This window comes from Vombatus ursinus, unplaced genomic scaffold, assembly GCF_900497805.2.
Source record: "Vombatus ursinus unplaced genomic scaffold, bare-nosed wombat genome assembly UNPS02014830.1, whole genome shotgun sequence".
NCBI classification, from domain to species: Eukaryota; Metazoa; Chordata; class Mammalia; order Diprotodontia; family Vombatidae; genus Vombatus; species Vombatus ursinus.
This window is the reverse complement of record NW_020954608.1, coordinates 50,799,083-50,812,756: the sequence shown is the minus strand read 5'-3', so window position 1 is coordinate 50,812,756 and position 13,674 is coordinate 50,799,083. Positions and strand designations below refer to the sequence as shown.

Sequence of the window (13,674 nt, the reverse complement as noted above, 5' to 3'; positions counted from 1 at the left end):
GTGACTACAATAATGTCACTATGCTGCATGATGCTGTAACCATTGTGTCAGCCTCTATTTTCAGAGATTGCAAATTATGAATTTGTGTGAAATTCTATGTGAATGAAAATTTACAAAGCTATGAAAATCTTTGTGCTAGGGTAGAGCTTAGCAGCTTGGAAACACTGTTTATTTAAATAAATTACAGAGAGAGCTCACTGACCTTTCCAGTTAGATCTTTTAAAATTATTATTATTTTTTATTATCAATTTATTTTTATTATCAATATTATCATTATTGTTCTAATTAAAGTTTCCATTTATGCTGTAATTTTGAGGCACTTGAAGTATCGAATGACAAAATTTCCTCTCTCCATGCTTTGAATCTTTTTTGTATAATCGTGCTTGTTCAAGTTAAATTCAACATTACAAGAAGGCTAAATTTTAATATTGGAATAAATATGGCCTTATACATATACATATGTAAATTAAGCTGTTATTTTATATATTTTCTTACAAGTGCTTTTTTTTTTCATCAGAAAATTACTTTGAGTGAATCCTTTGTGGGTATATCAAGGAAGGAGATGGATGAAAGTTGCCAAGGAAGGACAATCATGCATTGTTTTTCAGGAAATAACCATTTCTATGACAAGTCAGATCCAATAGTGTATTAAAATATTTTTGTATTTTTACATAAAGATAAACACAAGGGAGAGTCAATAACTAAGGTGAATTTACATTTATCATAGGCATATCAGGTACTCATTATTATATGCCATGATTACTACATATTTAAATGTATAATACTTTTTTTTACTCGTCTCTAACCAGAAAAAGAAGACCCCAAGAAATCATGCTGACAGACTGAAGAGATGGTTCTCTGTTGTTTATGGTGTTGGATGTCCTTAATTTCCGCACTGGCGTGTGCCTTAATTAAATTGGGTTCAGTGACCTTCAGCTCTGGTCCATAAAGCTTGGAACACAGAATATATGTTGTTTCTATTTCCATAGCAGGCAGAGCAGCTGGCATAAGAATGTGACACATGATCTCCCTAGAATATAAATAGTAGGTGGGTCCAAAAGGCACACATATTTTGAGGTCTCTCGGCTCTGACTTTCCCTCCTTACTTCTTCCTGGTGAGCAGAGAAGTACTCCTTTATTCATCCCTATCAATGCTTCCCCAAACTCGTTAATATCCCAATTACTCTGTCCTCTTAAGTCCCATAAACTCCACCTTAAGTCACACAGGGATGGTCACATTGTACTTTGTTTCTTTTAATATTCATTTAAAAATGTTTTTGAGTTCCAAATTTTCTCCCTCCCTCCAGTCCCTCCCCCACCCATTGAGAATGCAAGCATTATGATATGAGATAGTCACCTTGTAGATCTCACCATTACCAACAAGTGTTCTACTTAATAAAAAACTCTGACATTGCTGTTGGCTGCCTGGAAGGTCCCATTGGCCCTAAAACAGCTATCAATTTGTACTCCATTTCCATCCTTCTTAAAGGAATCTATATATGTATTCTATTTAGGGCTATTGTGAACTGTGTTTTCAAATTATAGAACTCATCTTTTTTTGTTCGTTTGTTTCGTTTTTTTTTTTTATATGAGGCAATTGGGGTTAAGTGACTTGCCCAAAGTCACACAGCTAGTGAGTGTTATGTGTCTGAAGCCTGATTTGAACTCAGGTCCTCCTGACTCCAGGGCCAGTGCTCTATCCCCTGTACCACCTAGCTGCCCCCTTTTCTTCTTTTTTTTTTTTTTTGGCTAGGCAATGGGGTTAAGTGACTTGCCCAGGGTCACACAACTACTAAGTGTGGAACTAATCTTGATGGGTTTGTATGTTATTATTGGACTAGAAATTTCCTTGATATTCCTTCATGTGGTTCCTTCAGCCAAAAGATTAGTAAAGGTCTAAAGACCTTTATGAGAGAGTGGAATATCAATGCTTTGTGGCTCCCCATCTTCCCCCTCTTATTTGGACAATGCAGTTTAATGGGAAACCTCTCTAGTAGCTTCAATGTATATTTGCCTTCGGGGGTGAGGGATAGTCTAAACTCCAGGTGACATTGAGACTATGTAGATGTCTGGAAGAGAAACTCAATTCACTTCGGAGGGGGCTTACATTTTTGGAAATTTAGACATGAAATGTATTTGACTATTTCTCAAAGTGGAAACGCCAACTGTATCTGTTTGAGGGGCAAATTAGTCTCTTTGGTCAGGACTTAAGATTGAACTAGTCCATGGAGCTTTGTGGAGACTCTGGTCCAAATATTTCATCTATAAAGTGCTTTACAAACTTTGAAAGCATTGCGTAAATGTCAGTAATTATTATCTGTCCTTAGTTCTAATGCAGCATCTACCTAGGCCTTTGCTCCAACCGACTGATTCTGAAATAACTACTACATATAGATGTATGTACTTGTTCTATGTCTGTTAAAACAGTCAGGATTTTTTTGGGGGGGGCCAGTTATTGGGTCCTCACCACAACCAGTACCTTTTAATTTTCTTCTTGAAATTGTTTCCCCAGTGCCTAGCATAGTGTTTGGCACATAATGAACACTTTTTTTTTTAATAATAGACACTTAATAAATACTTATTGATTGATTAATGATTGAGTGAAAAAGTGTTCATGATCACAGTTATCAAAAGAACCACAAAATCCCAGTATGTTGCATTTGAAAGAAGGCTCAGAAATAGCATGTTAGCCTGAGCAAGAATCCCCAGAACAACATACCTGGTTAAATAATCTTTACTTGAATTTATCTGGTGAGTGAGAGCTCATTATCTACCATAATGGCCCATGCTACTTTGGGATAGCTTTGATTGTTAGAAAATTTTATTTACACCAAGGCTACATTTTCCTTTTTGAAACTTCAAACCACTCCTCCTCATTCTACTCCCATAAAGCTAATCAGAATAAGTTTAATGTCTCTTCCATGAGCTGGCCTTTCAAATACTTGAAAGCAATTTTTACTTCTCTCCTGTTTCCTCTTCACCAAGCCAAAAATTCCTATTTCCTTCAGTCTATCCGAAGAAGACATGATCTTGAAGTCTTTCACTTTCCTAGTTGCCCTCCCATCTCTGAACATTCACTAGATTATCAATTGTTTTGTGTCTGTTCAAACATAAATCTTTTTTTGTTGTTTTTTGGGGGGGGGGGGGGGGAGATGTCACTAGGTACTCACCATAACCAGCATCTTCTGATTCCCTTCTCAAAGGGAATGGTGGTGTGCAGAACTGATCACAATACTTCAGATGTGGTCTCACCAGGACAGACTAGAGAGAGATGATCACCTCCCCAGTTCTGAACACTCTACCTCTGTTACTGCAGTTCAGTGATTGTGTCTGTGATATCACATTGTTGACCTTGCAGTCACTAAAGCTCCCAGATCTTTTTCAGTTATCTAATCTTCTCCAATCTTGTACTTATGTAATTAATTTTTTTGAGTCATTGGAGAAATTTACATTAAACTCTAGTAAGTTTTTTTCCTATTCTCTTTAGGCTAATGTTCTAGCAGAATGTGGTTTCCAAATCATTGTTGTTGTTTGTCCTTTATTTTTGAAGAGGATCACTGACATCACAGGTGATGTCTTGACTTGCGTGTGAATTGGATTTAAGTGAGGCAGAGATGCACAAAGTTGTCAGCCTTGCTCTTTCTTCCTGAGTCATCAAAGTCCAGTGGCAGGACAAAAGTCAAGACCATTATCTATGGCCAGGAATGCAGTGGATGACCTTGGCATCTTCCATGTCTGACCAAGCTTTAAGCCCTCCACAGCACCTGCTTCAGTTACCTTTATGGCCATTGGAACAAATTGTTCTCACCCACCCATTCCATGGGAGGGAGGGGCCAGAAGTCTGCACGTGCTTGGAGTAGACAACCCCCTAACTCACCAACAGGTTTGAGGCCTGGTTTAGTCCATCTGCTAAGATAGCTCACCAGGTTGTGGCTGCTGTGCAATCTATAGCTTCTTGGAGCCACAGGTGAGAGTTGAGTGAAGGTGGACCCCAAAGGTGAATGTGCAGCCCTGAAAAGGGTAAGCCAGAGGTGCCAGTTCTTCCGAACGCTCTATATACCCCAAGTTATGTCAACCAGCCTTGACCCTTTCTATGTCTTTTTTCCAAACTATAATTTTCAACATAGTTTTTGTTGTGCTTCTCTGTATATTGAAGTCAATGAATATCAAGACATAATATTTAGTTTGTAGGATATTATCTATTAGCTAGGCTGCCTGGATTAGCCTTTATCCACTGCTTCTGAATGTAAAATGATTCTCATCGCCTGGTAGATCAAATCTCAAATCCTCAGTCTGGCATTTGAAGTCCCCTTTCAACAAGCCCCGCCCTATTTATTATTCCAGGTTATCTTTTATAATCTCCAACTTGGGTCTTCTAAGTTTCCTTATGACTCCTCCCATAAGCAAGCCATTCTTATTATTCTCCCTTCATCTTTGTTCAGGCTGCTCACACACCTTGGAATATGCTTTCCCTTCCTCTCCATTAATTCAAATACTATGCTTCCTTCAAAGCTCATCACCTACATGAAATTATTCTAGGCTAATTGTAGCCTATAACATTCATTCACTTCTCTGTATTTTCTTTATTCTGAACTACATTCTTATAATGAATCATTTTCAAGTTTGTTTCATGATCTTCCTCTATCTCCCAAATTAAAAATTTTTACCAGTAACAACAATAATAACTAACATTTATATGGTGCCTACTATGTACCAGGCACTATGCTAAGCACTTTTATCTCTCATTTGATCCTCACAAAAATCTTGGGAGGTTGGCGCTATTATTTTCCCCATTTTACAAATGAGAAAACCGAAGCAGATAGAGGTAGTAATTTGCCCAGAGTCACAGAACTAATATAGTTATTCCTTCCACATTGCAACTTTCCCCATTGTGGGGCTTTGAAATATCTTGGGTCAGCATAAGAAATTAAATGAGTTATACGGGCCGCACGCCGACCTTCTGCCAGTCGTGCGCCAGTACCCACTTCTCCTAAAAGAAGTACACTGCCAGAGTCTTACCCACTCCCGGGTCTTCGGTACTCAGCCGGATCACCACACAGAGACAAGCCATCGGGAGGCACCAACACCAGAGCTTTATTCAGAGGCCAACACAGCAAACCATCATAGCAAGCCCAAGCAGCAAGGCCAGAGCAACAGGGCAGGAGCCAGGGGAGAGCGCACGTGTGTGATCTGACCACGCTTGTTCCTAAGTACCTACTTAGCCCCTCCTCCCCAGCCCGCTACTAGCCAATGATTGTAGGGTCAGATACCGGAAGGGGCTGTCTGAGTTTAACACACCAAGGGGGGAGGGAGTGACGTAGGAGGCCAGGATTGGATACAGGAAGGAGGCATCTGGGATTGACGCATAGACAAGAGTAAGTGACCTAGGAAGTCAGACTCAGGAGGGGACTGGGTCAGTGCTGCACGAAGGGACCCGGAGGTCAGGAAGGTCACAAGAGGCATCTGGGGATGACGTTGCATATAGGGAGGGGACTAAGCAGAGGGAACTCAGTCCTCTGCCATCCCACTCCCACGTGGCACCGCCCCTTGCCTCAGGAGCTCAGGCTCGGCTACTTCCTTGCACCCAGCTTATCTCATAGCACTGCCCAATTGCCTCATGGCTTCTCCGTATCCAGCCCATCCCAGTACACACGACTCTGCCTACCACAGTCCCTGCCTCGACTTCCAAAATACCCAGATCTTACCCTACCCTTGCCACAGTACCCAACCTGGTAGCTGCCAACATCAGACAGTCCCTCACAATGAGTATTTTTTGGGAGCTTTCGGGAAGCCAAAACACAGGAAGACAACACAGAGCCTATGACCAAAGACTTAACTCAAATTTTATAATAAGGTACTGTAAACATCCCATAAAAGAAAAAGAAAAAAATTTTTAGTGGTAGCAAAGAATTGGAAGTTGAGGGGATGCCCATCAATTGGGGAATGGCTGAACAAGTTGTGCTATATGAATGGAATGGAATACTACTGTGCTATAAGAAATGATGAGCAGGCAGCCTTCAGAAAAACCTGGAAAGATTTGTATGAATTGATGCTGAGTGAAATGAGGAGAACCAGGAGAACACTGTACATAATAACAACCACATTGTGCAATGACTGACTTTGATAGACTTAACTCTTCTCAGCAAAGCAAGGATCTAAGACAACTCCAGAAGACTTACGATGGAAAATGCTATCCACATCCAGAGAAAGAACTTTGGAGTCTGAATGAAGACAGAAGCATATTATTTGCTCTCCTTTTCTTTTGTTGTTCTGTTTTGTTTCTTCTTTCTTGTGGTTCCTCCCATTAGTTCTAATTCTTCTTCACATTATAACTAATGTGAAAATATGTTTAATATGAATGTATATGTAGAGCCTATATCAGATTGCATGTCATCTTGGGGAGAGGGGATAAGAGGGAGGGAGAGAAAATTTAAAACTCAAGATCTTATGGAAGTGAATGTTGAAAACGAAAAACAAATTGATTAATTAGAAAAAAGAAAAAGAAAAAAAATTCAGACTTCTTCCCTGGTATGAAGGGAGGGCCAAAATTTTTTACGTGGATTTTCCAGATCATGGGGATGCCACGTCCCTAACCTCCAAGATGTGGAAATGATAACTGTAAATGTCTGAGAGAGGTAGGATTTGAACTCAGGTCTTCCTAAGTGCAGCCCTGTGTTCTATCCCCTGTTTCACCTAGCTGATTAATCATTTTAATTATTCCCCAAGGGCAAGGAGTATTCTTGTACTATTCTTGTATGCTCCACAGTGCATAGCTCTGGACATGCAATTGGTCCTTAATAAATTGTTGGTGAGGAGCAGCTAGGTGGCACAGTAGATCGAGTTCTGGCCTTGGAGTCAAGTGGACCTGGGTTCAAATCGGGCCTCAGACACTTGACCCTTACTAGCTGTGTGACCCTGGGTGAGTCACTTAACCCCAATTGCCTCACCAAAAAGCAAAAAAAGATAAGTAAAAAAATAAAGAAAGATATGCAGAATGGGACATGTGTTTCTCAGACCAGATACTTGACACTTACTAGCTGTGTGACCCTGGGCAAGTCGCTTAACCCCAACTGCCTTGCAAAAAAAAAAATAAATAAATAAATTGTTGGTGCATGAATAAGGAAAAGAATTAAGACCAATCACAGCTATTGAAGCTATTCACACATTTATTCAACAAGATTTTGTTGTTGTTGTATTTTTGTTTTTGTTAAAAAACAAAACAAAACAAAAAAACCAACAACAATCTTTTCTGGGTTAGAAGAAGTTGAAAACCAAAGCTTCTAAGTCTCGTTCTCATATGTAGATTTTAAGCATTTCCTTGATCGTCGTCTGTAAAGAGAAGAGAGAAATAAGAAAGCCTTCCCTGAAGTTTCAGACCAATTGGGTGATTTCCCCAGTTAGATCTGCCTGCCCTAGTGAAAGAAAGCCATTAGCAGACTATGCAGGAAAGTGTGACTCAACAGAGATATTCACCACACGATAAACATGCAGCTTGGGGGTAGAGGGGGATATATCACTGTAATCAGAGATGCCTGGTCAGAGTTAGGGGCCCTCTCTCCAGCCAGCTCCATCTGTGCATAAGCAATAACTGGTCAGTGCATTGTGAAAGAGACTTAGCAGTTAAAAGAATTAGATACAGAGGCCAAGAGATAAACTAAAAACATCTGGGTCCACGTTCTGGAGCATCTTACCTGTGCTGCAAGGGGCATGGTACTCGGCAACACCTAATTCATCTGAAAGAAACAAAAATGGTGAGGGTGAGAGAGAGGAGTACCAGGGACTGATGCATATATCTTAAGTGCATTAGGTTTCTGTATTTAGTTTCCTTAGTGGTGGGAAAGAGGGATATCATGTCAAAACTCCAAGTAAATTGACTTTACCATATTAGAGACAAAATGATGTTCTATTAACCATTAAGTAATGGGAAAAATTAATAATACCTTCCTTTCCTTGGAAGCACCTTGAAACCTTGTTCTAAATGTGGCTATTCAAATTTAAGCTACCCAGGAAGGACTCCATTTTCTTAATGAAGTAGCTGACTGGCATGTGGATAGAACACTGGGCCTGGAGTCAAGATGACCTGAGTTCAAATTCCACTTCAGATACTTACTGGTTGTGTGACCTTTGGCAAGTCACTTAACTTCTGTTTGCCTCAGTTCCCTCAACTGTAAAATAGGGATAATAATAGCACCAACCTCCCAGGGTTATTGTGAGAATCAAATGAGATAATATTTGTAAAAGAGCTTAGAACAGGGCCTGGCACATAATAAGCACTATAGAAATGCTAGCTATTATTTTTATCATCATTATTGCTATTATTATCCCATACACAAACCTACATTATAACCAAATTGGCCTAAATGCTGTCCTCAAAAATGCATTGTCTTTGTTCAACCTTCTCTCTTGTCCCTCTATTTATCAAGATCAAATCTCTTCATGCTGGAAGTTCACTTCACCCTTGGGCACTGGAGTACCCTCCTCCCTGATGCCTTATCCTCTGACTGGCTAGCTCTTCCCAGAACTTTTGTTTTAAAGATGCCACCCAGGCCAACCATGTCTTTTTTCCTCTCTTAGGAGCATTCCTGATTCTCTGGACTTTCTCTGCAATGTTCCTACGTAGATACTCCATTCTTCCCCCACCACCATTTTTCAGCTTTCTTTTATGTGCCTGGCAAATAACAAGTGCTTAATAAATGCTTCTTGACATGGCTTATGCCCAGGCTGAACTAAGTTCAGCTAGAATTAGCGACAGCATGTCCTAGTAATTATCACTGCAACAGTAAGGGTAGGCAGGATTAGGCTGGCACCTAGAATGAATGCTCAGATCTGGTGCAGAAGTGGTAACAGAATGGGATTGCACAAGCCCATGATCAGGCAGAAATAATGGGAGATCCAAGGAGAGAGAAAGGTTGGGTCTCGGGGCTGAGTCAGGATATAGGCATTATGCTCTGCATGGCCCCAGTGGGCAGAAACAATACCAATGGGTGGAAATTACAGGGGGCAGATTTTGGCTTGAATAGAGAATAATTTCAAACTACTAATGTACAAAAAAGGAGCAAGCTGTCTCAGTAAGCAATTAGTTCTTTGTCACTGTGAGTATTCAAGTAGAAGCTAGATTACTGCTTTAATCTGTTAGCTACTTTTTCATGTCCATGTGACTTAATTTCATGTCTAGATTGTAAGCTCCTTGAAGGTGGGAGAAGGTCTTACATTTCAATTCAATAAATATTTTTATCATCATCATCATCTCATTTTCATCTTTTCGGGCTAGAAATAGTCTTGGGACAAGTTGCTTTGTTACTATAATTCCTTCATAGTCAATGTTCTATGAACTGTTTTTTACACAGGTGACTAATATAACTCCTTTTTTGTAATTAAACACAAGTATTAAGATGTAAACTTTGCCCTCATAGGTTCGTGGAAAGCATCCCTGATATAGCTACTGGTCCTATATGAGTGGCAAAAAGGACAATAGGGAAGATGTCAACTTTACCTTGTTCCATGTGATTTTGATGCCAGGATTTTTTTCTTTTAACGCAATTTTCTTTACACACAAAAAAATCATTGTCCTATGACTTCTCCCAGCCAAATAAATATCCTTTGAAAGTTTTTCATGCCTTGTAGTTAGGAAATTATGAGTATTCGGGGCAGTGACACCTATTTAAAATATTGTTTTTGAGTTTTTAATGGATCAGTGTTAAGTCTGGGCAAAGCAGTCCAGGCAACTGTTTGTTCTGATAATGGTCTGGTTCTAGGGCTGTTTGTAGGTTGAGTTCCCAAGGGCATTGAGAGGTCAGTCTGTGTTTGTATTGTGGAGATTCGCCATCTGCCAATCCATGAAAGATTGTAGGCTTCTGATGGATATTTTAGCCACCAAGTCAGGCCTTGATAGGTAGTTAGCAGCTGCAAAACTTTTATCACCTGTAGCGGATGTGTTACATATTGTTGTTGAGTGGTTTCAGCCATATCTGATTATTCGTGACCCCATTTGAGATCTTTGCAAAGACACTGGTTTTCCATCTCCTTCTCTAGCTCATTTTTACAGATGAGGAAACTGAGGCAAATAGAGTTAAATGACTTGCCCTGGGTCACACTGCTAGTAAGCATCTGAGGCCTGATTTGGACTCAGGAAGATGAGTCTTCCTGGCTCCAGGCTCCATACTCTATGCTCTATGGTGCCACCTAGCTGTCATAGGATGTTGCATAGCTTCCCCTATCTCCTCACATGTTCTACATTTTTCACTAAATCTGGGATCCTTCAAAATAACCTTTCAGGAGTAGCTAGTAGCAATGACTTGGTTCTGAATAGTCATATTAAACCCCTCTGTTTCTCCAAACAAGTCCACATGACTCAGCCATTTGTTCTACTCCAAAATATTGCTGGCTGAATTCCAAAAGTATTTCTATAGGTTTGGGGCCCATGAATCATGCAAATTCTTTTTCTTCCTTTTTTTCAATGTGGAAGTGTTTGGTCATCTTTCTATAGTTGCTTTACAGTGATGGACCTGAATGTTTTGTTAATACTGGGGGAGCTAAGTGGTGCAATAGATAAGAGTGCTGGGCCTGGAGTCAGGAAGACATGAATTTAGAGAGTAGAACTGTGCTTTAGATATATCAATCTGGTTGTGGTCTGAAAGATGGATTAGAGATGGATTGAGACTGAAAGGAAGGAAACAAACATTGATTAAGTGCATGTGCTAACTAGGTGCCAGGGGCTCTACAAATATTATCTCATCTGATCCTCACAACAACCCTGGAAGGGAGATGCTTTTATTATCCCCATTTCACAGATGAGGAAGCTGAGGCAGAGAAAGGTAAAGTGGCTTGCCCAGTGTCACAAAGCTAGTAAATGTCTGAGGCCAGATTTGAACTCAGGTCTTCCTGACTCCAGGCCCAGCACTCCAATCACTATGCCACCTAGTTTCCTGATCAGGGTTGGGGAGATCAATTATGAGATCACTGAAATGGTCCAGGTGAGACAAGGCTTTAACTAAGGCAATCGCCATGTCAGTAGAGAAAAGGCAACTGATGTGAGATATATTGTGGAGGAGAAATCAGTAAGACTTGGCTGCTTATTAGATATGAAGGCGGGGGGGGGACAGGGAAGAGTCAAGGTGATGTTTAGGTTGCCAACTTGGGTGACTGGAAAAACTACAATGTTATTCCAACTTAATAGACATTTATTAAGTGTCAGATATATGCCAAGCAGTGGGCTTGGGTAGAGTTTGGAATTCTCCCTGTGACCAATTCTCTGCCCGCCCCCCCGAACAACCCTATCCTTACAACGAGTACCACATCTTTGCATTTAGCCATCTTGCATTTTAACTATCTGGTCTAAATTCTCATATGAGCATATCTGGTTTTGGGCGCCTAACTGCATGGCATGTAATAAGCACCAAGTGTATGCTGAATTTATGACCTGCACTTAACATTATAATGTTTAAAGATATACAAGGTTCCTTGTTTTCAAATAACCTTGTATGACAACCCTATGGGGTTGGGAGTACAAGAATTATTACCATTTTACAGCAAAGAAAACTACATCAGAAAAATCAAGTGACTTGCTCAAGGTCACTAGGAAGTGCCCAAGCCACACGTCCAGGCTCCAAGTCCAGTTTCCTTTGCACAAGAATGCTGCCTCTTGGAATTTCTAGTAAAATCATCAGATTCCAGAACTTAGAGCCAGAAGGGACCTCAGAGATTTCAAGTCCAATGTCCTGAGGAAATTGGGGCTGAGAGGGTCAGAAGGAAGAGGGAGAATAAAGATGGGCCAAGAAGAAACCAGGAAGTGGTGAGTAGAACCAGGAGGACAATTTATACACAGAAAACAATATTGTAAGGATGAACAACTTTGAAAGACTTGACAGATCTGATCAACAGAGGACTCATGATTGAATATGCCGTCCACCTCCTGATAGAGAACAGAGACTGATATAGACAGTTGTCCATCCTCCTGATGGACTCAGAGTAGAGATCAAAACATATTTTTTTGGGATACTGCCAATGTGTAAATTTGTTTTGTTTGACTTGTCATATCTGTAATAGGGGTTTTGTTTTTCCTGCTTTCTCAATTCAGGAGGGAGGATAGGAAGAGGGGAGAGAGGTGGGAAAGAGAGAAGGCAGATTTTCATTTGAAAAAATAAAATAAAATTTGATAGGCAAAAAAAAAAAAGAAAGAAAGAAAGAAAGAAAGAAAAAGGAATGACTGGAGAGGATCAGAGAGGTAGAAAGTTTAGTTTGTTTAGTGTTTTTAGGTCACACTCACTTACCTGTTTCATAGTAATCATAGATTTTTACCACAGCTGGTTTTAGGTCTCTTACTGGAATATCTTGGGTCACAGTGAAGGAAAAGGACAATGGCTGATTGGTCATCTGGAATGGGAAAACAGGCATGAGTAACAGCCTGACAGGTTAAGGGATTTATTTTGGATCACATGGTTAAAGTAACAGAGGAGGAGTTACAGGCATTGCCTTCTATTTCTTCCTTATTCCCCCACAACACTCAGAACAGGGTTGATCCATAAACTCTGCTGACTTATCAACCTTACTGTGTTCATGTGGCAGCAAACCTTGGGATGAAAGAGTGGAAAAGGTCAATCACCCAAACATTTCCAAATGTCATGATATTAGGTGTTGTATGAAGTGAGAATAAAGTAATGAGACTGATTTTTATGTTTACCCTGTGAAATTTGTCTTGTTTGCTTTAAAGTAACATAAAATATTTAGACAAATAGAATGTTTTATTTTTTTTCTATTTGGGTGTTTTAGAAGGGAACAAAGTCATACTGGCTAACTCCTGTTTACTTCCTTCTTTACTTGGTACCCTTAAAATGATTCATATAGCTAAGTAGCCATTGGCCATTCTAGGAAGAGGACCCCAATAAAAGCTATCACAGGAAAACCACATATCCTAATTTCTATATAAACCATTTTTCTGCAGACCTCAGAGAAGTTTGAAATGTTATAAAAGAGAAGGGAAAATACCCCAATTTTAACATGGATTACAGCAGGTCATTTTCAAGTTAAACTAGAACAGATTTGACTTTTCTTATTTAATAAGATAAGGGTGAAGGACTCTCACCTTTTCCACATAAAGCAAAACATGATTAGTGCTCACTTCCACTTTGTTCACATGACCAGATGTTACAAGCTGAGAAAAATGGGAGACATCACAAATGTTATTAAATAAATGGAATCCTTAGAGATCACTAAGAGAAAAAAGCAAAGAGAGAGAGAGTTGGATTCCAAAACAGGATAGTGATGGGGTCTCAAATGGGTTTTATAGGTAAGGACTGTACTGCAAAAAGAACAAAGATGAGAAAAGATAAAATGTGCTGTTCTCTTCTTATAGGTCTCACTGTAATGAGCACAGTGCGGAATGCAATAGTCCTTATGGAACTGAATTGGCTTTCCTGGGCATAGAAGCAATGCAGATCTTAGATTCACAAGTGATTTTCACTGGGTTTGGACAAGGTTGTAGTTTTAGGGTGGGTTCATGGAGAGCCCTGCTATATAGAGTTTACTGTGCTCATAACGTACATACCGTCTTCACAGATGGTTTTACAGGGATGAAACCAGACACCATCTTCACATCAATAATCACCATGTTGGAGGAAGGACGACTTCCTATGTAACTGTAGATGCATGGAAGAAAGGAATTAAGGTTTACAAATA

At 39.9% G+C, this 13,674-nt stretch overlaps 1 protein-coding gene across 1 annotated transcript in view; it reads right to left on the bottom strand.

Annotated features, from left to right (window-relative positions):
• Positions 1-7,148: 7,148 nt before the first annotated feature.
• Positions 7,149-13,674, bottom strand: part of A2M (alpha-2-macroglobulin) — a 72,205-nt gene continuing 65,679 nt past the window's right edge. Inside the window, exons 32-36 of the mRNA XM_027838546.1 lie at positions 13,544-13,634; positions 13,082-13,150; positions 12,270-12,372; positions 7,692-7,733; positions 7,149-7,329 (exon numbers count right to left, since the gene is read on the bottom strand). Coding sequence (XP_027694347.1) covers positions 7,307-7,329; positions 7,692-7,733; positions 12,270-12,372; positions 13,082-13,150; positions 13,544-13,634 — 328 coding nt within the window. The 3' untranslated portion in view covers positions 7,149-7,306. The remainder of the gene's footprint in view (positions 7,330-7,691; positions 7,734-12,269; positions 12,373-13,081; positions 13,151-13,543; positions 13,635-13,674) is intronic.